Source organism: Procambarus clarkii, chromosome 6 (assembly GCF_040958095.1).
Source record: "Procambarus clarkii isolate CNS0578487 chromosome 6, FALCON_Pclarkii_2.0, whole genome shotgun sequence".
NCBI classification, from domain to species: domain Eukaryota; kingdom Metazoa; phylum Arthropoda; class Malacostraca; order Decapoda; family Cambaridae; genus Procambarus; species Procambarus clarkii.
Genome location: NC_091155.1, coordinates 30,160,392 through 30,187,268, shown reverse-complemented (window position 1 = coordinate 30,187,268; position 26,877 = coordinate 30,160,392). Strand labels below are relative to the sequence as shown.

Genomic DNA, 26,877 nt, shown 5'->3' with positions numbered 1-26,877 from the left:
ATGGCAGACGGATTCACTACAAACGACAAGGAAGTGTGCAAGGCACTGAATAAGAAATTCCAGGAGGTCTTCACTTTAGAGCAAGAAACTCCAGAGATAAGAGAGGGAATAGTTAACCAGGATCCACTAGAAGAGTTTGAAATTACCGGTAGGGGTAGGGAAGTAAGGAAGCTTTTACTAGAGTTGGATGTGACAAAGGCCATAGACCCAGATGGAAGCTCCCCTTGGATACTTAAGGAAGGAGCAGAAGCACTGTGCCTGCCACTCTCCATAGTGCATAACGAATCACTGGCAACAAAGGAACTGCCAAGAATTTGGAAAGCAGCTAACGTAGTCCCGATATACAAGAAAGGGGATAGACAGGAGGCACTGAACTACAGGCCAGTGTCCCTAACCTGCATACCATGCAAGCTGATGAAGATTGTGCGAAGAACGTTAGTGGAACATCTGGAGTGAAAGAACTTTGTAACACAGCATCAACATGGGTTCAGGGATGGCAAGTCCTGCTTCACAGGGTTACTTGAATTCTACGACCAGGTAACAAAAATCAGGCAAGAAAGAGAGGGCTGGGCGGACTGCATACTTTTGGATTGCCAGAAAGCCTTTAATACAGTACCACACAAGAGGCTAGTGAAAAAGCTGGAGATGCAGGTAGGAATGAAAGGGAAGGTACTCCATTGGATAAAGGAATACCTAAGCACCAGAAGACAGCGAGTCAGTGTGAGGGGTGAGGTCTCAGAATGGCGGGACGTCACCAGTGGAGTCCCGCAGGGGTCAGTCCTTGGACCTATACTGTTTCTGATATATGTAAACAATCTCCCAGAGGGTATAGAATCGTTCCTCTCATTGTTTGCTGATGATGCAAAAATTATGAGGAGGATTGAAACAGAGGATTAAAACAGAGTATGAGGCTTCAAGATGACCTGGACAGACTGAATGAATGGTCCAACAAATGGCTGCTAAAGTTCATCCCGAGTAAATACAAAGTAATGAAACTAGGCAGTGGAAACAGGAGGCCAGACACAAGATACAGAATAGGTGATGAAGTACTTTATAAAACAGAGAGAAAGATCTAGGAGTTGATATCACACCAAACCTGTATCCTGAAGCCCATATAAAAAGAATAACATCTGCGGCGTATGCAAGGCTGGCTAACATCAGAACAACCCTCAGGAACCTGTGCAAGGAATCATTCAGAATCTTGTATACCACATATGTAAGACCAATCCTGTAGTATGCGGCCCCTGCATGAAGCCCAGTACCTTGTCAAGCACAAGACGAAGCTGGAAAAAGTTCAGATATATGCCACTAGGCTAGTCCCAGAACTAAGAGGCATGAGATACGAGGAAAGGCTGCGGGAAATTCACCTCATGACACTGGAAGACAGAAGAGTAAGGGGAGACATGATCACTACCTACAAAATTCTTAGGGGAATTGACAGGTAGATAAGGATTAACTGTTTAACACAGATGGTACGCGAACAAAGGGACACAGGTGGAAACTGAGTACCCAAATGAGCCACAGGGACGTTAGAAAGAACTGTTTCAGTGTCAAAGTAGTTAACAGAATGGAATGCATTAAATAGTGATGTGGTGGAGGCTGACTCCATACATAGTTTCTAATGTAGATATGATAGAGCCCAGTAGGCTCAGGAATTTGTACACCAGTTGATTAACAGTTGAGAGGCGGGACCAAAGAGCCGAAGTTCAACCCCCGCAAGCACAACTAGGTGAGTACTGAGTGTGGCCGCAGGTGCTCAGTGTCGGCGATATGTGAGGGAAGTGAAAGTTTATTGGTTGGTTGTGAAAGAGGCAGTGTAGCAGGGTAGGGGAGATGAAGGGCTGTGTGGGGAGGGTGTGAGCGATAAACCTGCACACAGAGAGAGAGAGAGAGAGAGAGAGAGAGAGAGAGAGAGAGAGAGAGAGAGAGAGAGAGAGAGAGAGAGAGAGAGAGAGAGAGAGAGAGAGAGAGAGAGAGGGAGAGGGAGAGGGAGGGGGAGGGGGAGGGGGAGGGAGAGAAAGAGAGAGAGAGAGAGAGAGAGAGAGAGAGAGAGAGAGAGAGAGAGAGAGAGAGAGAGAGAGAGAGAGAGAGAGAGAGAGAGAGGGAGAGGGAGAGGGAGGGGGAGAGAGAGAGAGAGAGAGAGAGAGAGAGAGAGAGAGAGAGAGAGAGAGAGAGAGAGAGAGAGAGAGAGAGAGAGAGAGAGAGAGAGAGAGAGGGAGAGGGAGGGGGAGAGAGAGAGAGAGAGAGAGAGAGAGAGAGAGAGAGAGAGAGAGAGAGAGAGAGAGAGAGAGAGAGAGAGAGAGAGAGAGAGAGAGAGAGAGAGAGAGGGAGGGGGAGGGAGAGAGAGAGAGAGAGAGAGAGAGAGAGGGAGGGGGAGGGAGAGAGAGAGAGAGAGAGAGAGAGAGAGAGAGAGAGAGAGAGAGAGAGAGAGAGAGAGAGAGAGAGAGAGAGAGAGAGAGAGAGAGAGAGAGAGAGGGAGAGGGAGGGAGAGGGAGGAAGGGAGAGGGAGGGAGAGGGAGGAAGGGAGAGAGGGAGAGAGAGAGAGGGAGAGGGTGGGAGAGGGAGAGGGAAGGAGAGAGAGGGACGAGGGTTAGAAGGTAATAGCTCAACTCTGTAAATTGTTGACATCGTTTCGCTCTTCCGTGTTGCATGGTCGGTTGATGGAGGTGTTGATGACCTGCCTGGCCTGCCGTTGATGGTCCTGCGCACCTGTGGCTGATGGTGATGACTCTGTGCAGGTGTTACTTCCTCTCCTCCCTCCTCTTGGCCCTGATTTGAAATATTTAACAACACGTGCAGACCTTTTTGATTAGAAAGTCTTTCTCCATCTCTGTATGTCTCTCTCACTCTCTCTCACTCTCTCTCTCTCTCTCGCTTCCTCTTTTTCTATCTTTCTCTGTCCGTATGAATGTCTCTCTTTATCTGTGTCTCTGTCTCTTTCTCTCCCTCTCTTCCCCCTTTCCCTCCCTCCCTCCCTCCCTCACAAGGGATGCCATTCTCTCACAATATATACATGTGTTTACGTGGTCGTGTCTCCTTAATGCTAGCGTGCCCTCGCCGCGCTGCCCCATTATTTTCTCATTACCAGGCAAACAGTGAGCGGGAGGGAGGACATGAGGGCGATGAGGGGTGAGTCTTAGGCTGAGTTGTGAGTGGGGAACACTTGAGCGCACACACACACGAGGTGAAATATTTCAAGAGTCTAAGAGAGAGAGAAAGACCTGGGGGTTGATATCACGCCAGATCTGTCCCCTGAAGCCCATATCAAGAAGATAACATCAGCGTCATATGCCAGGTTGGCTAACATAAGAACGGCCTTTAGAAACTTATGCAAGGAATCTTTCAAAACTTTGTATACCACATATGTCAGACCAATCCTGGATTATGCGGCTCCAGCATGGAGTCCATATCTAGTCAAGCATAAGACTAAACTGGAAAAAAACTCAAAGGTTTTCCACCAGACTAGTACCCAAATTGAGGGGTATGAGCTACGAGGAGAGACTACGGGAATTAAATCTCACGTCACTGGGAGACAGAAGAGTTAGAGGGGATATGATCACCACATACAAGATTCTCAGAGGAATTGATTGGGTAGATAAAGACAGAATATTTACCACAAGGAGCACACGCACTAGGAGATACAGATGGAAATTGAGTGCCCAAATGAGCCATAGAGACGTTAGAAAGAATTTTTTCAGTGTCAGAGTAGTAGACAAATGGAATGCATTAGGAAGTGATGTGGTGGAGGCTGACTCCATACACAGTTTCAAAGTGTAGATTTAATAGAGCCCGATAGGCTCAGGAATCTGTACACCAGTTGATTGACAGTTGAGAGGCGGGACCAAAGAGCCAGAGCTCAACCCCCGCAAGCACAGTTAGGTAAGTACAATTAGGTAAGTACACACACACACACACACACACACACACACACACACACACACACACACACACACACACACACACACACACACACACAAAAGCCTTTGATACAGTACCGCACATGAGACTGCTGTTCAAGCTCGAGAGGCAGGCGGGGGTGGGGGGAAAGGTCCTAGAATGGATAAGGAACTACCTAACAGGAAGGAGCCAAAGAGTTACGGTAAGGGGCGAGAAGTCGGACTGGCGAACAGTAACAAGTGGAGTACCACAAGGATCGGTGCTGGGACCAATTCTATTTCTTGTATATGTTAACGACATGTTTACAGGCGTAGAGTCCTACATGTCGATGTTTGCGGATGATGCAAAGTTGATGAGAAGAGTTGTGACAGATGAGGATTGCAGGATCCTCCAAGAGGACCTGAACAGATTGCAGAGATGGTCAGAGAAATGGCTACTAGAATTCAACACGAGCAAATGTAAAGTTATGGAAATGGGACTAGGAGATAGGAGACCAAAGGGACAGTACACAATGAAGGGGAACAGCCTACCTGTAACGACGCGTGAAAGAGACCTGGGGGTGGACGTAACACCTAATCTATCTCCTGAGGCACATATTAATAGGATAACGACAGCAGCGTACTCTACACTGGCAAAAGTTAGAACATCATTCAGAAACCTAAGTAAGGAGGCATTTAGGGCGCTTTACACTGCCTACGTAAGGCCAGTCTTAGAGTATGCCGCCTCATCATGGAGTCCCCATCTGAAGAAGCATATAATGAAACTGGAAAAGGTTCAGAGGTTTGCAACGAGACTCGTCCCAGAGCTACGAGGGATGGGGTATGAAGAGCGCCTGAGGGAACTGTGCCTTACGACACTAGAAAGAAGAAGGGAGAGGGGGGACATGATAGGAACGTATAAGATACTCAGAGGAATTGACAGAGTGGACATAGACGAAATGTTCACACGGAATAGTAACAGAACGAGAGGACATGGATGGAAGCTTGAAACTCAGATGAGTCACAGAGATGTAAGGAAGTTTTCTTTTAGCGTGAGAGTAGTGGGGAAATGGAATGCACTTCAGGAACAGGTTGTGGAAGCAAATACTATTCATAATTTTAAAACCAGGTATGATAGGGAAATGGGACAGGAGTCATTGCTGTAAACAACCGATGCTCGAAAGGCGGGATCCAAGAGTCAATGCTCGATCCTGCAAGCACATATAGGTGAGTACATATAGGTGAGTACACACACACACACACACACACACACACACACACACACACACACAGACCTCGGGATCCAAGAGTCAATGCTCGATCCTGCAAGCACATATAGGTGAGTACACACACACACAGATCAGCACTTACCGCGGGAAAATCACCCGTATGGTCGCCCCCTTGTGCTGAAGACTCTTACAATCCACACCATAAATGGTGCAGCGTCTTATAAACGTCGCGGCGCCCCCATATTAATATTTCTAGATATTTTACAATGGATTTTTTTTTTACCGTTTTAGAAGAAAATCTAGAGACGTAAATATGAAAAACTGACTCGATTGTCTCTCCGGATTGTGTGTTTTCTCCGAGGGGCTGGAGTCGTCTTCCTCTCTTGTCAGGTTGTTCCAAGTTCCTTCTTGATCGATTTACAGTTCTCGTTGCCTTGCACTTGTAAGGGTTTGGAGTCCAGTAGCCATTTCTAATGAACCAAATTCTTTCCATGTTCTTTTTCGCACTACAGTTCTGTTCAAACACCCCTGTGTGTGAGAGTTTGTGGTGTGTGTTTCTGATTTCTGGTGTGTGTGTGTGAAAGGGGGGAGGGGAGTGATATGAGTGTGTGTGTGTGTGTGTGTGTGTGTGTGTGTGTGTGTGTGTGTGTGTGTGTGTGTGTGTGTGTGTGTGTGTGTGTGTGTGTGTGTGTGTGTGTGTGTGTGTGTGTGTGTGTGTGTGTGTGTGTGTATGTGTGTATGCGTGTTCGTGTGTGTGTGTGTGTGTGGCATAAAAGTCCCCTTTGACCACTCCGGCGTGGAATGCGATAAGAACTCTCCCCCGTGCACCTGTACGTGGAGTTCACAGCACGTACATACTCCCATATCAACGTCCGTGCGTAACACGGACGTTTTTCCATCTTGTTGTCCGTTGTGGAGAGAAATTACCGGACCGTAAACCCATCTGGTGTGCCGCAGCGAGCATGGATTAATTTCCATGCTCGGTTTGTCATATATTTGCATAAAATTTTGTTTGTTATGAAAGGACTGACTGAAATACGTCATATATTCATATTCCATGGAATTTTTGGCCTTTTCGTGAAATATTTTGTGAATGCGGATTTTTTTTTTTTAATATTCGATTCAGAGCTCACTATAAAACCCTTGCTGGGTGAGTATGAGAGTGAAGGCTTTACTAAATGAGGTGACGCTACATACACTGGAACACACGTGAACACACACACACACACACACACACACACACACACACACACACACACACACACACACACACACACACACACACACACACACACACACACACACACACACACATATGAGCTACGAGGAAAGGCTGAAGGAACTGAACTTCACGTCCCTGGAAAACAGAAGAGTAAGGGGAGACATGATAACCGCCTACAAAATTCTCAGGGGAATTGACAGGGTGGACAAAGACAAACTCTTCAGCACGGGTAGGACACGAACAAGGGGACACAGGTGGAAACTGAGTACCCAAATGAGCCACAGGGACGTTAGAAAGAATTGTTTCAGTGTCAGAGTAGTTAACAGGTGGAATGCATTAGGCAGTGATGTGGTGGAGGCTGACTCCATACACAGTTTCAATTGTAGATATGATAGAGCCCAATAGGCTCAGGAATCTGTTCACCTGTTGATTGACAGTTGAGAGGCGGGACAAAAGAGCCAGAGCTTCGCAAGCATAACAAGGTGAGTACAATTAGGTGAACTAGGTGAGTACACACGCACACTTGAAGGATGCAGAAGAGGAGATGCCAAGAAAGATGGGAACTGCCATAATAAAGATCTTACCAGTGAAGCAGATGGTGTGGAGCCGCAGTAACATAGAGAAGATTTTAATCTTGAGCTGAAATAAGAAAGAGAGAAAGAGTTTGGTGAATGTTGAGTTAACAAATGACACATCAGTCGAGACAGTGATAGGGAAGCATAAGTTACTCCAACATTTCTCAAGTTACGGAACACTTCTTCCGAGGAAGATAACAAGAAATTAAAGAGGTGCAGCTGGAGAAGTGAGGACGTGGAGGGGAGTGGCTGGACGTGGGACACCTCCCATGAATGCATCGTCAAGTCCAGTCACAGTAAGTGTGTCAACCGTTCGTCTCTCCACCTTGTGCCTCACTCTACCCCTCTAATCCATAACTCACATCAAAGGCAATCACCCCTCCTCTCCCTATCCTCCCGCAGCCTGGGCCCCTTCAACCACACCGCAGAACCTCCTACACAAGCTACCCACCCCCTCTATCCCATGCCCCTATCGCTCCACCTACCCTCCAATCCACCCCTAGACGAGCCACATCCACCATCCATCTGCCAATCCCTTTACGCATGCCTGCGAAGTACCACATCCAACCTCCAATCACCACCACTGTCCAAACCAAACTATTCCTCCTCACAGCCTACCCCTTGTCACCTGCCCTCCCCCCCCCGTCCCATGGAACTATCCCCCCACACCAGCGACCCCCCCACCCCCTCTTACTCCAGACGTACGCTAAGACCCAGCAATAAACCCAAGACTTCTCACCCACTAACGTCAGCAGAACACGTCTCTAAGGACTCACATATCCGGCTGGTGTTCTCCACGTTCTACGCAAATATGGCAGAAATGTCTGATAAACCACGCGGAATCCTTGTGAATGCTTTTAACGTTCTATTTTTAGTGCAGCCAGCAAGGTATGTGCATATTTCTCGGGCTTATTCCGGGGCGATGATTGCAACACCTGGCATCTTTTATTGCTGCCATCACACCAGTCTTGTTTTAACTTTCGGCTGGCTTAGCCCAATATATATGTTGGCTTATTATTAATTTTAAATATATTTTATAAGTATATATATATTTATAAATATATGTATATTAGTAGCGGTCTTTTATGTTTACATATTTGTTAATGAATATGATAAAGGGTGAGACTAATGATTCAAGGACGAATCCTTGTGTGCCAATGTCTTCACTGACAAGGTAGTTGAAATGATAGGTCTCCAAACATTCATTTTACCCAACTTTGGACAGTTAATGTTTAAACTTCCTTGACAAGAGCATTAGAAATGTAGCCAAGGTGTGTGGGAGAAGCATTGATGATATGATCACTCTAGGATCATCCTTAGTCATATTTAATAGATTTGTGTACTGGGAAGGGGAGGGGGGGGACCGGCGGTGCCCGGGTCTGTCTGTCTGTCTGTCTGACTATCTCTCCATCTTTATATCTATCCATTTCCATCTATCCAACCATACATCATTTCTCCATCTATGCATCCGTATATCCAACTATGTATCCATCCATCCATCTATTCTCTCTCTGTCTACGTCTCTGTCTCCGTCTCAGTCTCTCTCCTACTCCGTCTCAGTCTGTGTACATGTGTACACATGTGAACCCATGAGTACACATGTGTACTCGTGTAGTTGCGTTGGTAATCGCCAATGAGAGGAGTTTATTGCTGTGAAATATATAAAAATAAATGCATAGTTACCCCTTAACACTGCTCAAGTGCCGGAGCTTGGAAAACCTTTGGAGCTGTGGAAGACTCGGCAGTTTATGCTAGTACGGGCAAATTGTTTAAGGTATGAAATTTCTGTTGGTTTTCCAGAGATCAGTGATTAATGGTGCATATTTCTATAAGAAAAAACAAGGGTTTGAACGATTTGTTTTGTAGGGGTAGCTCCTCTTCTACACCTGCCGCCTTCTGATACATCTGTCTTCTGCTACACCTGTCTTCTGCTACACCTGTCTTCTGCTACACCTGTCTTCTGCTACACCTGTCTTCTGCTACACCTGTCTTCTGCTACACCTGTCTTCTGCTACACCTGTCTTCTGCTACACCTGTCTTCTGCTACACCTTTCTCCTGCTACACCTGTCTTCTGCTACACCTTTCTCCTGCTACACCTGTCTTCTGCTACACCTGCCTTCTGCTACACCTGTCTTCTGCTACACCTGTCTTCTGCTACACCTGTCTTCTGCTACACCTTTCTCCTGCTACACCTGTCTTCTGCTACACCTGTCTTCTGCTACACCTTTCTCCTGCTACACCTGTCTTCTGCTACACCTGTCTTCTGCTACACCTGTCTTCTGCTACACCTGTCTTCTGCTACACCTTTCTCCTGCTACACCTGTCTTCTGCTACACCTGCCTTCTGCTACACCTGTCTTCTGCTACACCTGTCTTCTGCTACACCTGTCTTCTGCTACACCTGTCTTCTGCTACACCTTTCTCCTGCTACACCTGTCTTCTGCTACACCTGTCTTCTGCTACACCTTTCTCCTGCTACACCTGTCTTCTGCTACACCTGCCTTCTGCTACACCTGTCTTCTGCTACACCTGTCTTCTGCTACACCTGTCTTCTGCTACACCTTTCTCCTGCTACACCTGTCTTCTGCTACACCTGTCTTCTGCTACACCTTTCTCCTGCTACACCTGTCTTCTGCTACACCTGTCTTCTGCTACACCTGCCGCCTTCTGATACATCTGTCTTCTGCTACACCTGTCTTCTGCTACACCTGTCTTCTGCTACACCTGTCTTCTGCTACACCTGCCTTCTGCTACTCTTGCCCTCTGCTACACCTGCTCTCAGCCACATCTGTCCTCTGCTACAACTGCCCTCTGCTACAAATGCCCTCTGATACACCTGCCCTCAGCCACACCAGCCCTCAGCCACACCTGCCCTCAGCCACACCTGGCCTCAGCCACACCTGCCCTCTGCCACACCTGCCCTCTGCCACACCTGCAGTTAACAGGTAATAATGGGACGACGAAGACTCAATAACTTATGCAATAACTCAATTATTGCATAAGTTTGTGGGAGTTACTGAGTAACTGCTCCAGACACTGCTCCAGACACTGCTCCAAGCACTGCTCCAGACACTGCTCCAGACACTGCTCCAAGCACTGCTCCAGACACTGCTCCAGACACTGCTCCAGACACTGCTCCACACACTGCTCCACACACTGCTCCACACACTGCTCCAGACACTGCTCACGTTAGAATACATGCTAGAAAGTATACTGCTCCCCCCCCCCTTGTGTGTTCCTCACTGCTCCCTCCCCCCCACAGACCCGGACCTATCACTGCTGTTATGGCAGTGAAAAGCGTTAGTGTAACCATGACAACGGTATATTGTTACCATGACAACCAGGCCTCAGACCAGCTGCTCCATTGTTCTCTGATAAACATCAGTGCAAAGTGACCACCAGTGTTACTCTACCTCAGTCTCTACCTCTACCTCAGTCTCTACCTCTACCTCAGTCTCTACATCTACCTCAGTCTCTACCGCTACCTCAGTCTCTACCTCTACCTCAGTCTCTACCTCTACCTCTGCCTCAGTCTCTACTTCAACCTCAGTCTCTACCTCAACCTCAGTCTCTACCTCTACCTCAGTCTCTACCTCTACCTCAGTCTCTACCTCCCTCTTTCCTCAGTCCCTTCCTCCCATGCTACACCGTGGGGTCATATGGCTCCCACGGTGAAACAGGGGGGTCCCATGCTGAAACGTGGGACCTTCACTGTAACGTGGGACCTTCACTGTAACGTGGGACCTTCACCGTAACATTAGACCCACCCTGAAACATGGGACCCACCATGAAACATTAGACCCACCCTGAAACATGGGACCCACCATGAAACATGGGACCCACCATGAAACATGGGACCCACCCTGAAACATGGGACCCACCATGAAACATGGGACCCACCATGAAACATGGGACCCACCATGAAACACGGGACCCACCATGAAACACGGGACCCACCATGAAACACGGGACCCACCATGGAACACGGGACCCACCATGAAACATGGGACCCACCATGAAACATGGGACCCACCATGAAACATGGGACCCACCATGAAACATGGGACCCACTATGAAACATGGGACCCACCATGAAACATGGGACCCACCCTGAAACACGGGACCCACCATGAAACATGGGACCCACTATGAAACATGGGACCCACCATGAAACATGGGACCCACCATGAAACATGGGACCCACCATGAAACATGGGACCCACCATGAAACATGGGACCCACCATGAAACATGGGACCCACCATGAAACATGGGACCCACTATGAAACATGGGACCCACCATGAAACATGGGACCCACCATGAAACATGGGACCCACCATGAAACATGGGACCCACCATGAAACATGGGACCCACCATGAAACACGGGACCCACCATGTCTCTACTTTGAAAAAAATGGTCAGAATTCAATGAATATTAATTAAGAGTTCACAACCAGTCGATATTCGATATTATTGTTATTGTATGATGTGGAGTGGTGGTTGTGGTGGTTGTGGTGGTGGTGGTGGTTGTGGTGGTTGTGGTGGAGTGGTGGTTGTGGTGGAGTGGTGGTTGTGGTGGAGTGATGGTTGTGGTGGAGTGGTGGTTGTGGTGGAGTGATGGTTGTGGTGGAGTGGTGGTTGTGGTGGTTGTGGTGGTTGTGGTGGTTGTGGTGGAGTGGGGGTTGTGGTGGAGTGGTGGTTGTGGTGGAGTGGTGGTTGTGGTGGAGTGGTGGTTGTGGTGGTTGTGGTGGAGTGATGGAGTGGTGGTTGTGGTGGAGTGGTGGTTGTGGTGGAGTGGTGGTTGTGGTGGTTGTGGTGGTTGTGATGGAGTGGATTTATGGGAGGTGGTGTGATAGTGGAGGTCTTACCTAACAGTGTCACGGGTGAGGGAGGTGTAGCTCTGTATACCTCGTCGAGTCTGGCCTTACAGTTGTGGCTGGAGGTGGCTTCCACAACTTCTTCTCAGTACATTGGACGTGTTGACGGGCCGTACAGGGCACGAGTACTTCCAGTACATTGGACGTGTTGACGGGCCGTACAGGGCACGAGTACTTCCAGTACATTGGACGTGTTGACGGGCCGTACAGGGCACGAGTACTTCCAGTACATTGGACGTGTTGACGGGCCGTACAGGGCACGAGTACTTCCAGTACATTGGACGTGTTGACGGGCCGTACAGGGCACGAGTACTTCCAGTACATTGGACGTGTTGACGGGCCGTACAGGGCACGAGTACTTCCAGTACATTGGACGTGTTGACGGGCCGTACAGGGCACGAGTACTTCCAGTACATTGGACGTGTTGACGGGCCGTACAGGGCACGAGTACTTCCAGTACATTGCACGTGTTGACGGGCCGTACAGGGCACGAGTACTTTCTGACGTCCCTTCCACTCTTCTGTGTTTCCAGCTGCCACCTGTGTCCTTCTTTCTCTCAGTCTGATGAAGCTTGTCCACCTTACCTATTCCTCTCAGTATCTTGTAGTTTGTGATCATGTTCTCTCTGTTCCTGCCCAACCACTTGGGCTGGACGGGAGAGCGACGGTCTCGCTTCATGCAGGTCGGCGTTCAGTCCCCGACCGTCCAAGTGGCTGGGCACCATTCCTTCCTCTCGTCCCATCCCAAATTCTGATCCTTTTTAAGTGCTATATAGTCTTCACTTGGTGCTTTCTCCTGATAGTTCCCTTCCTCCCTCTGTTCCTGCTTTTGTACTTTTTCAGTTTTGGTTTTGTGGTTGACGAGGTGCGGCTTCCACGCCGGTGCTGCGTATTCCAGCATTGCTCCAGCACATGTTGTGTAGGTTGCCTTGAAGGAGTCCTCAATCAGGTTTCTAAACGATGTTCTTATATTTGCCAGCGTTCCATATGCTGCTGATGTTATCTTGTTTATGTGTGCCTCCGGTGTTGTGTTGGAACTATATCCACTCCCAGATCCTTCTCTGACTCCTGTAGTTACCTTTCCCTTATGGTGTAGCTGCCTTCTGGTCCCCTCCCTCCCTCCCTCCCTTTCCCATTTGCATTATTTTACATTTGTTGGAGTTTAGTTCTAGCAACCATTTGTTTGATCGCCCCTAGAGTTTGTATGCGACAACTGCAATTTTCATCTGTTCCTTGTATGAACTCTTGCTGATCAGATTATTCTGCAAATTTTACTTCAACGTTCCAGTGTACCTGTAGCAACAGACCTGCTCCACTTCACTCTCCGTTCACTCTATCTTTCCTTATGACTTGATATCCTCATTGGGAAGATTGCAATTCCTATAACATTAGTCAGTTTCGGTTCCGTTATCCCAATCATGTGTCGCTGTTCTTCTACCACTTTCCTGTAATTCTACTCCTTTATTTGTAATTCCATCTGCATTTGTGTACATCACTTTTATGTTACTGATCAAATATTGGGCGGCTTTTGTGTTCCTCCCCCCCCCCGGGGGGGAGAGGAACTGTATTCTATCTGTATCTGAGGAACTGTATTCTATTATCTGTATTCTGTATGGTTGTATTCCTGTGTATAATAGGAGAAGTGGGTTACGATATTCTAGTCACTCATTCCTGTTCGTTTGTGTGGTTGCCTCGTTAGGCTGGGCATGTGGGTGGCGGTGGAGTGGGTGGTGGAGAGGAATGGTGTTGGGGTAAGGTTGTGATGTGGTGGGGGTGATGGTGAAGTCGGTGGTTGTGGAGAGGGATTATTATGGTGCTAACAAACTCTACCCAAATGCAGGCGACGAGTCACAATAACGTGGCTGAAGTATGTTGACCAGAGTACAAACTAGAAGGTGAAGGGACGACGTCGTCGGGAAATTGACTTGAGAATGGTTAAGGACGGACCGAAACGTCGTCATCGTCCCTTCACCTTATAGTGTGTGGTCTGGTCAACGAACTCTACCCAAGATAACAGATTCTACACTAGGTGATAGACTACCCAAGATAACAGACTCTACACTAGGTGATAGACTACCCAAGATAACAGACTCTACAATAGGTGATAGACTACCCAAGATAACAGACTCTACACTAGGTGATAGACTACCCAAGATAACAGACTCTACACTAGGTGATAGACTACCCGAGATAACAGACTCTACACTAGGTGATATACAACCCAAGATAACAGATTCTACACTAGGTGATAGACTACCCAAGATAACAGATTCTACACTAGGTGATAGACTACCCAAGATAACAGACTCTACACTTGATATGAATAAGTGTGTGAAAAATTGTCTTGTGTAAGTAGGTAAAATAGGTTCAGGAAATACACAAATATATTCACGGAACGACTAATTTTCCAACATAGCGATTGACACTCTTTTTTAACTTTATTGAGTGCTAATTAATATGCTAATTAGGGAACATGATTGCATTAAACGGTGACACAGCCCGATAAAGGCGCAAAGAACGCCGTTCTTTTTTCCCCCAATTACTACAGAGAGTCGTAAATAATGTCCTTAATTAGGTCTGTGAATCGTTATAGGTAATTGGTAGTTTAGCGGACGAGTGGGGGGGGGGGGAGGGGGGGGGAGAGGGAGATGATCCGTTGTTAAAGTCCTGTGGAATCCCGGATGTTGTTAAAGGGGCCTCTGTTGACAGTGTCGCCCCCGGGGGGGGGAGAGGGGGGGACATTGTTGGAGGTGGGGAAGGGGGAGGATTATGTGGAAGGGGTAATATATATATATATATATATATATATATATATTATATATATATATATATATATATAATATATATATATATATAATATATATATATATATATATATATATATATATAATATATATATATATTATATATATATAATATATATATATATATATATATATATATATATATATATATATATATATAATAATAATAATAATAATAATAATAATAATAATAATAAGAATAATAATTTGTTTAAGCGGAGGTCAAATGGTCTGTATCAGTAGTATTTATTGATTGTGTGTGTGTATACGCTCGTGCGTGCGCGTCTGTGTGTGAGCGTGAGCGAGTGAATGTGTGTATGTACTCACCAAGTTGTGCTTGCGGGGGTTGAGCTTTGGCTCTTTGGTCCCGCCTCTCAACTGTCAATCAACTGGTGTACAGGTTCCTGAGCCTACTGGGCTCTATCATATCTACACTTGAAACTGTTTATGGAGTCAGCCTCCACCACATCTCTGCCTAATGCATTCCATCCGTTAACTATTCTGACACTGAAAAAGTTCCTTCTAACGTCCCTGTGGCTCATGTGGGTACTCAGTTTCCACCTGTGTCCCCTTGTTCGCGTCCCAACAGTGTTGAATAGTTTATCCTTGTTTACCCGGTCGATTCCCCTGAGGATTTTGTAGGTTGTGATCATGTCTCCCCTTACTCTTCTATCTTCCAGTGTCTTAAGGTGCATTTCCCGCAGCCTTTCCTCGTAACTCATGCCTCAGATCTGGGACTAGTCTGGTGGCATACCTTTGGACTTTTTCCAGCTTCGTCTTGTGCTTGACAAGGTACAGGCTCCATGCTGGGGCTGCATACTCCAGGATTGATCTTACATATGTGGTGTACAAGATTCTGAATGATTCCTTACACAGGTTCCTGAACGCCGTTCTGATGTTAGCCAGCCTCGCATATGCCGCAGACGTTATTCTTTTTATGTGGGCTTCAGGAGACCGGTTTGGTGTGATATCAACTCCTAGATCTTTCTCTCTGTCCGTTTCATTAAGTACTTCATCTCCTATTCTGTATCCTGTGTCTGGCCTCCTGTTTCCACTGCCTAGTTTCATTACTTTGCATTTACTCGGGTTGAACTTCAACAGCCATTTGTTGGACCATTCACTCAGTCTGTCTAGGTCATCTTGTAGCCTCCTACTACTCCTATTAGAAGGTTATCATGAACTGGACTCTGAATATTTTTGGCCCAAAGTGAACTCTGACGAATTTTCGATATAAAATGGACTCTGATGAAAAGTTGTTTGAAAATGGACTCTGTCTAATTTTCACAGATTACAGGACTCTGTCTAATTTTCACAGATTACAGGACTCTGGATATTTTTGGTCACAAACTGGACTCTGAATATTTTTGGCCACAAACTGGACTCTGAATATTTTTGGCCACAAACTGGACTTTGAATATTTTCTGGCACAAACTGGACTCTGAATATTTTTGGCCACAAACTGAACTCTGAAGAATTTAGGTTAACAACAGGACTCTGTTAATTTCAGGGTAAAACTTGACTCTGATTATTTTCAGGCATAAACTGCACTCTGATGAAATTTAAGCTTTAAACTGTCTCTGACTATTTTTTGGGTCTTACAGGTGAAACAGCCGTAAATGGTTATAAAACTTAAAGTCACGACTAAGATGTCTGTTTTCCTTAACAAAATGTCTAAGACAATATTCTCTGAAAATGGTCTTTTTACAAAATTAAGTCATAAACATATAAATAAACTTCTATGATTATTTGAAACTCAGAAACATTTTCTTAAAACTGAACTCTGAAAAATTTGAATTTTCCCCATAAGAACTCTTCACAAACGTCTATGAAGATATTCCCAGAAAATGGTCTTTGAAAAATGCGCGATCTTGAAAACAAACAAAAATTGTCCGTAGAGTTTATCTGGAACACTCGACACGCTACACTATATACCGTTACCTGTGGCAGGTGGCTGCAGGTGACGGGTCTCCCAATCCTGAGCACTCCAGTTGCAAACTCTGTGAGCAGGAACTACGGCATGATCTCCCGCACTACATCACTGAATGCCCAATTATTAGACCTTTCAGACCAGTTGGCATGAGGTACCTGGAGCTTTGCAATTACTTTATTCACTCTCGTATTCTTGAAGATATCCTCACAGTATACCCAAAATTTGCCAGTGCAGGCTATTAAACACATGACTCTGTATGACTAACCATCCTGCGAGATGGGGACTTGTATTACCACTGCTACCTTATTCAATCTTGTGTTGTTGATATCCTCAAAATGCATCCGGAGTCTGCCAGTGCAGACCGCTAATCACATGCCTCTGTATGACTAACCATCCTGTGTGATGGGGATTTTATAGCATCACCTAGTTAGTTTTTTTTGACACACTGTACTCCACTTCATATAGTCTAGGGTAGCTGCACTAATGCAGATGTACCTAATATGTTAATAAAAAAAAAAAAAAAAGCTACACTCCAGTTGCAAACTCTGTGAGCAGGAACTACGGCATGATCTCCCGCACTGCATCACTGAATGCCCAGTTATTAGACCTTTCAGACCAGTTGGCATGAGGTACCTGGAGCTTTGCAATTACTTTATTCACTCTCATATTCTTGAAGATATCCTCACAGTATACCCAAAATTTGCCAGTGCAGGCTATTAAACACATGGCTCTGTATGACTAACCATCCTGCGAGATGGGGACTTGTATTACCACTGCTACCTTATTCAATCTTGTGTTGTTGATATCCTCAAAATGCATCCGGAGTCTGCCAGTGCAGACCGCTTATCACATGCCTCTGTATGACTAACCATCCTGTGTGATGGAGATTTTATAGCATCACCTAGTTAGCTTTTTTGACACACTGTACTCCACTTCATATAGTCTAGGGTAGCTGCACTAATGCAGATGTACCTCATAACTTAATAAAAAAAAAAAAAAAAAAAAAAAGCTAAACGGGATTTTTAAAATTAACTGGAAAACCGACACGCCACAGAGGATTTTTTCCCAAAACAAAAAATCCTCTGTGGCGTGTCATCCCTACTACTATCATTCCTAACTCTGTTGTATCTGATCCTGTTGTCCTCTGTCCTTTGTCTTCTGTACTTCCTCCACTCCCGTCTGCTGGCCATTTTTGCTTCCTGACACTGTCTATTAAACCATGGGTTATTATATTCCTTCTTATTTTTTCCCTTTACTGTTGGTATAAAACTCTCTTCGGCCTCCTGGCATTTCCGTATGACTAGGTCCATCATGTCTTGGACTGTTTTTCCTCTAATTTCTTCCTCCCACTGCACTTCTCCCATGATAGTCCCCTATCCTTCTGTAGTGTGTGAGCGTGCGTGTGTGTGTGTGTTTGTGAGCGTGTGTGTGTGTGTTTATGTGTGCGCGCGTGCGTGCGTGGGTTTACTTAATAAGAGATACCAGCAGGCAGGACATCTAATGCAACTGTGCTCATAATTTCTCTTCACGTGAGTTGTGTGTTGTGAAGTGACTACCTTCCAAGTAAACTGTGCCACGAGTTTACTACCTCCACAGTGCTGGTAAACTAACATATATATATATATATATATATATATATATATATATATATATATATATATATATGTCGTACCTAGTAGCCAGAACTCACTTCTCAGCCTACTATTCAAGGCCCGATTTGCCTAATAAGCCAAGTTTTCCTGAATTAATATATTTACTATAATTTTTTTCTTATGAAATGATAAAGCAACCCTTTTCTCTATGTATGAGGTCAATTTTTTTTTATTGGAGTTAAAATTAACGTAGATATATGACCGAACCTAACCAACCCTACCTAACCTAACCTAACCTATATTTATAGGTAAGGTTAGGTTAGGTAGCCAAAAAAAGCTAGGTTAGGTTAGGTTAGGTAGGTTAGGTAGACGAAAAAACATTAATTCATGAAAACTTGGCTTATTAGGCAAATCGGGCCTTGAATAGTAGGCTGAGAAGTGCGTTCTGGCTATTAGGTACGACATATATATATATATATATATATATATATATATATATATATATATATATATATATATATATATATATATATATCGTAGCACTTCTCAGTTTACAGTCTCCACCTGTAGTACTCGCTCTGTGCGTACCCACCTACCCACCTTGTGTAGCTTCCGGGGATCAACAGCCCCGCGGCCCAGTCTCCGACCAAGTCGCGGGGCTTTGGGTTATGTTGTTGGTGGCGACCTCATCGACATGTTGTTGTTGTTGTTGTTGACCTCTACATTATGTTGTTGGACTGTTACTGTTGTATTGTGTTCATTAAGCTGTATTCGTCGTGGATATTATGTGGTGGATTGTGACGGAATGAGGGGGGGGGGGGTAGAGGCTGTGTCCCTCTGTGCTCACCTTCTCTCTCTTTTATTTCCTCTGTCTTTGTAACGTGGACCCTCTCTACCATCCAGTAAACATGACCAGTCCTCAACCTCTCCTGGTGCTTCCCTAGCCGTGATCTCACCACACGGGGAGCCTCTCCTCCCGTTCACCAGCGTTGGTAACTCTCTCTCCCTCTCTCTCTCTTTCTCTCCCTTCCCTCTCTCTCTTCTCCCCTCTCCCTCTTTGTCTTTGTCTCTGTCCCTCTCATTTCTCTTTCTGTCTGTCTCTCTTTCTCTCTCTCTGTGTGTCTCTCTCTCTCTCTCTCTCTCTCTCTCTCTCTCTCTCTCTCTCTCTCTCTCTCTCTCTCTCTCTCTCTCTCTCTCTCTCTCTCTGTCTCTGTCTCTCTCTCTCTGTCTCTCTCTCTCTCTCTCTCATCTTCCCTCCTCCCCACCATTCCTCTATCATCACCACCGTCGGGACCAAGGACGGGGTGACATAAAAACTGCAAATGGAAGATTTGGAAAAATCCCCAACTGATGCAAGGCTCGGAGAGGGGGGGGGGGGGGTGTGGATGGGATGGGGGGGGAGGAGGGATTAAAGTCTTAGATATACTAGCATCAATGATAACACTCTAGAATGTCAAAATTAAGACATAACTTATTCTTAAAATCTCTCTCAAATCCCTGTCAAGCCCTAATCAGGGGTCCCTGTAATCCCCCCCCCTCTTAAATCCTCTCACTCCATATCTGGCCTTAGTTCAGACTCTTCTCCGTTCCCTAGTAAGACTTCACTCAGGCATCTTTAAGACTTCTAGGACGCCACACTCCTTCCTATTCTTCTGTAGACAATGTGTCCACTCAGCTCCCCCTTAACGTCCCTCACTGGCCGGTATCACACTCCTCTTCGGGGTCCCTTGACACCCATTCCTCACCCCTTTGCAGTGTCCCCTTGCACCGTCCCCTTGTAGCGTCCCCTTGTAGCGTCCCCTTGGGGGGAAATTATTAATCTCTCCCACTTCTTCCTCCAGATATGAACGCAAACGTAGAGAAATGCAGATGAAAGGAGAGTGCGTGAGTGGGGTCTGGGAGTGTACTGGGTGGGGTCTGGGAGTGTACTGGGTGGGGTCTGGGAGTGTACTGGGTGGGGTCTGGGAGTGGACTGGGTGGGGTCTGGGAGTGTACTGGGTGGGGTCTGGGAGTGTACTGGGTGGGGTCTGGGAGTGTACTGGGTGGGGTCTGGGAGTGGACTGGGTGGGGTCTGGGAGTGTACTGGGTGGGGTCTGGGAGTGTACTGGGTGGGGTCTGGGAGTGTACTGGGTGGGGTCTGGGAGTGGACTGGGTGGGGTCTGGGAGTGTACTGGGTGGGGGTCTGGGAGTGTACTGGGTGGGGGTCTGGAAGTGGACTGGGTGGGGTCTGGGAGTGTACTGGGTGGGGGTCTGGGAGTGTACTGGGTGGGGGTCTGGGAGTGTACTGGGTGGGGGTCTGGGAGTGTACTGGGTGGGGTCTGGGAGTGTACTGGGTGGGGGTCTGGGAGTGTACTGGGTGGGGTCTGGAAGTGGACTGGGTGGGGTCTGGGAGTGTACTGGGTGGGGGTCTGGGAGTGTACTGGGTGGGGGTCTGGGAGTGTACTGGGTGGGGGTCTGGGAGTGTACTGGGTGGGGGTCTGGGAGTGTACTGGGTGGGGGTCTGGGAGTGTACTGGGTGGGGTCTGGGAGTGTACTGGGTGGGGGTCTGGGAGTGTACTGGGTGGGGGTCTGGGAGTGTACTGGGTGGGGGTCTGGGAGTGTACTGGGTGGGGTCTGGGAGTGTACTGGGTGGGGGTCTGGGAGTGTACTGGGTGGGGGTCTGGGAGTGTACTGGGTGGGGGTCTGGGAGTGTACTGGGTGGGGGTCTGGGAGTGTACTGGGTGGGGTCTGGGAGTGTACTGGGTGGGGTCTGGGAGTGTACTGGGTGGGGGTCTGGGAGTGTACTGGGTGGGGGTCTGGGAGTGTACTGGATGGGGGTCTGGGAGTGTACTGGGTGGGGGTCTGGGAGTGTACTGGATGGGGGTCTGGGAGTGTACTGGGTGGGGGTCTGGGAGTGTACTGGGTGGGGGTCTGGGAGTGTACTGGGTGGGGGTCTGGGAGTGTACTGGGTGGGGGTCTGGGAGTGTACTGGGTGGGGTCTGGGAGTGTACTGGGTGGGGGTCTGGGAGTGTACTGGGTGGGGGTCTGGGAGTGTACTGGGTGGGGGTCTGGGAGTGTACTGGGTGGGGGTCTGGGAGTGTACTGGGTGGGGGTCTGGGAGTGTACTGGGTGGGGGTCTGGGAGTGTACTGGGTGGGGGTCTGGGAGTGGACCAAAAGAGTACTAAAATTAAAACATAGATAAACCAAAAAAATTTGGACAACGGACACCAACAGGGAACAACGGACACCAACAAAGAACAACGGACACCAACAAAGAACAACGGACACCAACAAAGAACAACGGACACCAACAGGGAACAACGGACACCAACAAAGAACAACGGACACCAACAAAGAACAACGGACACCAACAAAGAACAACGGACACCAACAGGGAACAACGGACACCAACAAAGAACAACGGACACCAACAAAGAACAACGGACACCAACAGGGAACTGTGGGAACCGACCTGTGAGATTTATATTTATTTAATTTATATGAATATATATTTACGTTAATTTATATACTTCGATAGCAATTTGTATAATGATAAGTGGACTGTATTTCTGCAATAATCTCAATCTCACAAATCGATCCTCTACACATTAGGGGGGTTTATTAAATTTATATATGCAGCCAATCAAACTACAGTAATAGACTACATACATTGAAGAGGTTCCTTATCTTATAGTACAGCAGGTTAGTCCACCAGGTATAACTAGGGTGTAGACACCAAATTATCCTCTTTGAGGTAGCTTCCATCACCCAGTAACTGGTGCACAAAGTCTATGCTTCCTCGTCTTGACCTGTCAAAAGGGCGCTAGCTGTAAAGCCAGATTCTATATATGACAAGCTATATCAGAGAAAACACTATACATGGAACATGAAGACCTGGCTTAATTACCTTTAGTTTGAGGCTGCCTTGCGTTCTAACCGGGTCTCCCTACCCAATGACATTAATGGCCACTAATGATAGATAATGGGTTTCGGAAAGAACACTTAACTTGATTTGATGACAGCGTGTTGGAGATGGTACACCTTTGGTTTCCATAACACTACGTCCAAGTAAAATTAACAGGAGCCGAATTTGCTCCCTGCGCCTCTGGTCTCAATAATGTCTAACACTCCATACTATTGACGCTACTGGCCGACATTGTCCAGATATGATAGGAGCCGAATTTGCTCCACACGTCTCGGAGGTGACACAACAATGGCTGCCCTCCTTCCCCTGACGCCTGGCTTACATTGTCCACATGACAGTAAGTGATAGAAGGGTCACATTTACTCTACTTTAATATTGATAATTAAGTTAATTTATATGAGATGTATTTATGATGGTAAAGTCCAAAGACTAATGTATTTAAGAATAATTCCCACCATAATAGGTGGTGATTTATAATAGTATGTGGTGATGATATCCCGTTTTCTTTAGACGGTAATTCCACTACAAGTTACGTTTTCTATGGGTAACTTGTTGGTAATACAGCAGCAATTATTATCTGTCTGTATGATATATTAAATGATGTCGGATTTTCCGACAGGAACAACGGACACCAACAGGGAACAACGGACACCAACAAAGAACAACGGACACCAACAGGGAACAACGGACACCAACAGGGAACAACGGACACCAACAAAGAACAACGGACACCAACAAAGAACAACGGACACCAACAGGGAACAACGGACACCAACAAAGAACAACGGACACCAACAAAGAACAACGGACACCAACAAAGAACAACGGACACCAACAAGGAACAACAGACACCAACAGGGAACAACGGACACCAACAAGGAACAACGGACACCAACAAAGAACAACGGACACCAACAAGGAACAACGGACACCAACAGGGAACAACGGACACCAACAGGGAACAACGGACACCAACAAAGAACAACGGACACCAACCAGGAACAACGGACACCAACAGGAAACAACGGACACCAACACGGAACAACGGACACCAACAGGGAACAACGGACACCAACAAAGAACAACGGACACCAACCAGGAACAACGGACACCAACAGGGAACAACGAACACCAACAGGGAACAACAGACACCAACAAAAACCAACGGACACCAACACGGAACTACGGACACCAACACGGAACAACGGACACCAACAAAAACCAACGGACACCAACCAGGAACAACGGACACCAACAGGGTACAACGGACACAAACAAAAAACAACGGACACCAACAGGAAATAACGGACACCAACACGGAACAACGGACACCAACCAGGAACAACGGACACCAACCAGGAACAACAGACACCAACAGGGAACAACGGACACAAACAAAAAACAACGGACACCAACAGGAAATAACGGACACCAACAAAGAACAACGGACACCAACCAGGAACAACGGACACCAACAGGGAACAACGGACACAAACAAAAAACAACGGACACCAACAGGAAATAACGGACACCAACAGGGAACAACGGACACCAACAAGGAACAACGGACACCAACCAGGAACAACAGACACCAACAGGGAACAACGGACACAAACAAAAAACAACGGACACCAACAGGGAACAACGGACACAAACAAAAAACAACGGACACCAACAGGAAATAACGGACACCAACAGGGAACAACGGACACCAACAGGGAACAACGGACACCAACCAGGAACAACAGACACCAACAGGGAACAACGGACACCAACAGGGAACAACGGACACCAACAAAGAACAACGGACACCAACAAGGAACAACAGACACAAACAAAAAACAACGGACACCAACAAAGAACAACGGACACCAACAGGGAACAATGGACACAAGCAAAAAACAACAGACACCAACAGGAAATAACGGGCACCAACAGGGAACAACGGACACCAACAAAGAACAACGGACACCAACAGGATACAACAGACACCAACAGGGAACAAAGGACACGAACAGGGAACAACGGACACAAACAGGGAACAACGAACAACAGGGAAGAACAACGTCTAAAGAGAAATAACAGAATAAACAGAGAACATAGAGGAGCAAGAGACTAAGAATGATAAGAGGCTTACGGTGAGTGAACAAGGCGGAGGGAGAGGAGGGAGAGGAGGAGGAGGAGGAGGAGGAGGAGGAGGAGGAGGAGGAGGAGGAGGAGGAGGAGGAGGAGAAAGAGGAGATGAAGGGGAGAAGAGAAAGAATAGGAGGAAGAAACGGTAGAAAAGAAAGATTGTGTAAAAGCGACAGAGAAGAGTGATGGAAGGATTAGAGAACGGGACATAAAGGATAGAAGGATAGGCTGGGAGATGGAGAGGCTGAGAAAGAGAGAGGCTGCTTCTTTCTCAGCCGTCTAGCCTTTCTCAGGAGGACGATACAGGCTACAGAGGTCCGCTGAGAGAAGGTCTAAGGCAAGTGTTTAAGGAGAGAGGCGAGGACTAGGAAATAAGGTTACTGCTCCATTACAGCTAAGGTTAAAAACTCCTTGGGGGTATAGTGAGGAGGTGGACTCTCTCTAACACAGTCTCCAGCCTGACCGTCACAGTACTGTGATGGAGACTAACACAGTCTCCAGCCTGACCGTCGCAGTACTGTGATGGAGACTAACACAGTCTCCAGCCTGACCCTCACAGTACTGTGATGGAGACTAACACAGTCTCCAGCCTGACCCTCACAGTACTGTGATGGAGACTAACACAGTCTCCAGCCTGACCCTCACAGTACTGTGATGGAGACTAACATAGTCTCCAGCCTGACCCTCACAGTACTGTGATGGAGACTAACACAGTCTCCAGCCTGACCCTCACAGTACTGTGATGGAGACTAACACAGTCTCAAGCCTGACCCTCACAGTACTGTGATCAAGATTCTCAGGTCCACAAAATTGTCTTTGATGGCCCCCAAAATGATGCATTATATATTAGGAAATTTTGCAGAGTAGAAGAGGCGCCCCTACAAGGAGTCTGAGCACCTCCACTCACGGTATTATCATGTCTTGGTGTCCACACCTCTCACCCGTCCTGAGACTGTTGTCCACACCTCTCACCCGTCCTGAGACTGTTGTCCACACCTCTCACCCGTCCTGAGACTGTTGTCCACACCTCTCACCCGTCCTGAGACAGGTGTCCACACCTCTCACCCGTCCTGAGACAGGTGTCCACACCTCTCACCCGTCCTGAGACAGGTGTCCACACCTCTCACCCGTCCTGAGACAGGTGTCCACACCTCTCACCCGTCCTGAGACAGGTGTCCACACCTCTCACCCGTCCTGAGACTGGTGTCCACACCTCTCACCCGTCCTGAGACTGTTGTCCACACCTCTCACCCGTCCTGAGACTGTTGTCCACACCTCTCACCCGTCCTGAGACTGTTGTCCACACCTCTCACCCGTCCTGAGACAGGTGTCCACACCTCTCACCCGTCCTGAGACTGCTGTCTACACCTCTCACCCGTCCTGAGACTGGTGTCCACACCTCTCACCCGTCCTGAGACTGTTGTCCACACCTCTCACCCGTCCTGAGACTGTTGTCCACACCTCTCACCCGTCCTGAGACTGGTGTCCACACCTCTCACCCGTCCTGAGACAGGTGTCCACACCTCTCACCCGTCCTGAGACAGGTGTCCACACCTCTCACCCGTCCTGAGACTGTTGTCCACACCTCTCACCCGTCCTGAGACAGGTGTCCACACCTCTCACCCGTCCTGAGACTGGTGTCCACACCTCTCACCCGTCCTCAGACTGTTGTCCACACCTCTCACCCGTCCTGAGACTGTTGTCCACACCTCTCACCCGTCCTGAGACTGGTGTCCACACCTCTCACCCGTCCTGAGACAGGTGTCCACACCTCTCACCCGTCCTGAGACTGGTGTCCACACCTCTCACCCGTCCTGAGACAGGTGTCCACACCTCTCACCCGTCCTGAGACTGGTGTCCACACCTCTCACCCGTCCTGAGACTGGTGTCCACACCTCTCACCCGTCCTGAGACAGGTGTCCACACCTCTCACCCGTCCTGAGACTGTTGTCCACACCTCTCACCCGTCCTGAGACTGTTGTCCACACCTCTCACCCGTCCTGAGACTGGTGTCCACACCTCTCACCCGTCCTGAGACAGGTGTCCACACCTCTCACCCGTCCTGAGACTGGTGTCCACACCTCTCACCCGTCCTGAGACAGGTGTCCACACCTCTCACCCGTCCTGAGACAGGTGTCCACACCTCTCACCCGTCCTGAGACAGGTGTCCACACCTCTCACCCGTCCTGAGACTGGTGTCCACACCTCTCACCCGTCCTGCGACTGGTGTCCACACCTCTCACCCGTCCTGAGACTGGTGTCCACACCTCTCACCCGTCCTGCGACTGGTGTCCACACCTCTCACCCGTCCTGAGACTGGTGTCCACACCTCTCACCCGTCAGGAGACTCGAGGGTGTCAGAGCGTGGCACTGTTGGTGACAGGAATAAGATCACCTCAGCGTAAAGAACCACCTGACCCCTCGCCTGTCACCTTACCTGACACCTCACCCGACACCTCACCTCACCTGACACCTCACCTATTACCTCACCTCACCTCTCAGGTGAAGTTTAATTACCTTCTGACTAAACTCCAATTTTCTCAAACTTTAAACCATAAAATTCGTATTAATATTTTTCACCTAAAACATATTTTCGTAAAATTAAGTTTTCTCCACAAATTTGTCGCCCGTGGAACTTCAATTTTAATGAAAAACGTATTTACGTCACACGTCAATCAAACGGCTTTTGGGGAGTGTTGACGAGCCAATGAGGACGCTTCAACAAGTGACGAACA

The 26,877-nt window shown here is 47.5% G+C and overlaps 1 protein-coding gene across 1 annotated transcript; it reads left to right on the top strand.

The window, feature by feature from the left end:
- LOC138355759 (protein argonaute-2-like) lies at positions 1-24,328 on the top strand. Its single transcript, XM_069311190.1, has 4 exons — positions 1-148; positions 10,246-10,633; positions 22,629-23,268; positions 24,161-24,328. The coding sequence occupies exons 1-4, from the start codon at positions 1-3 to the stop codon at positions 24,326-24,328; spliced, it is 1,344 nt and encodes a 447-aa protein (XP_069167291.1).
- The last annotated feature ends 2,549 nt before the right edge of the window (positions 24,329-26,877 follow it).

Excerpts from the sequence above, each read along its gene's own strand:
- LOC138355759 (XM_069311190.1), top strand. The coding sequence starts at position 1 with ATGGCAGACGGATTCACTACAAACGACAAGGAAGTGTGCAAGGCACTG. Across the intron at positions 149-10,245 it reads AGAAGAGTTTGAAATTACCG|GCCTCAGACCAGCTGCTCCA; the intron begins GTAGGGGTAGGG and ends CATGACAACCAG. Across the intron at positions 10,634-22,628 it reads TGTAACGTGGGACCTTCACT|GAACAACGGACACCAACAGG; the intron begins GTAACGTGGGAC and ends ATTTTCCGACAG.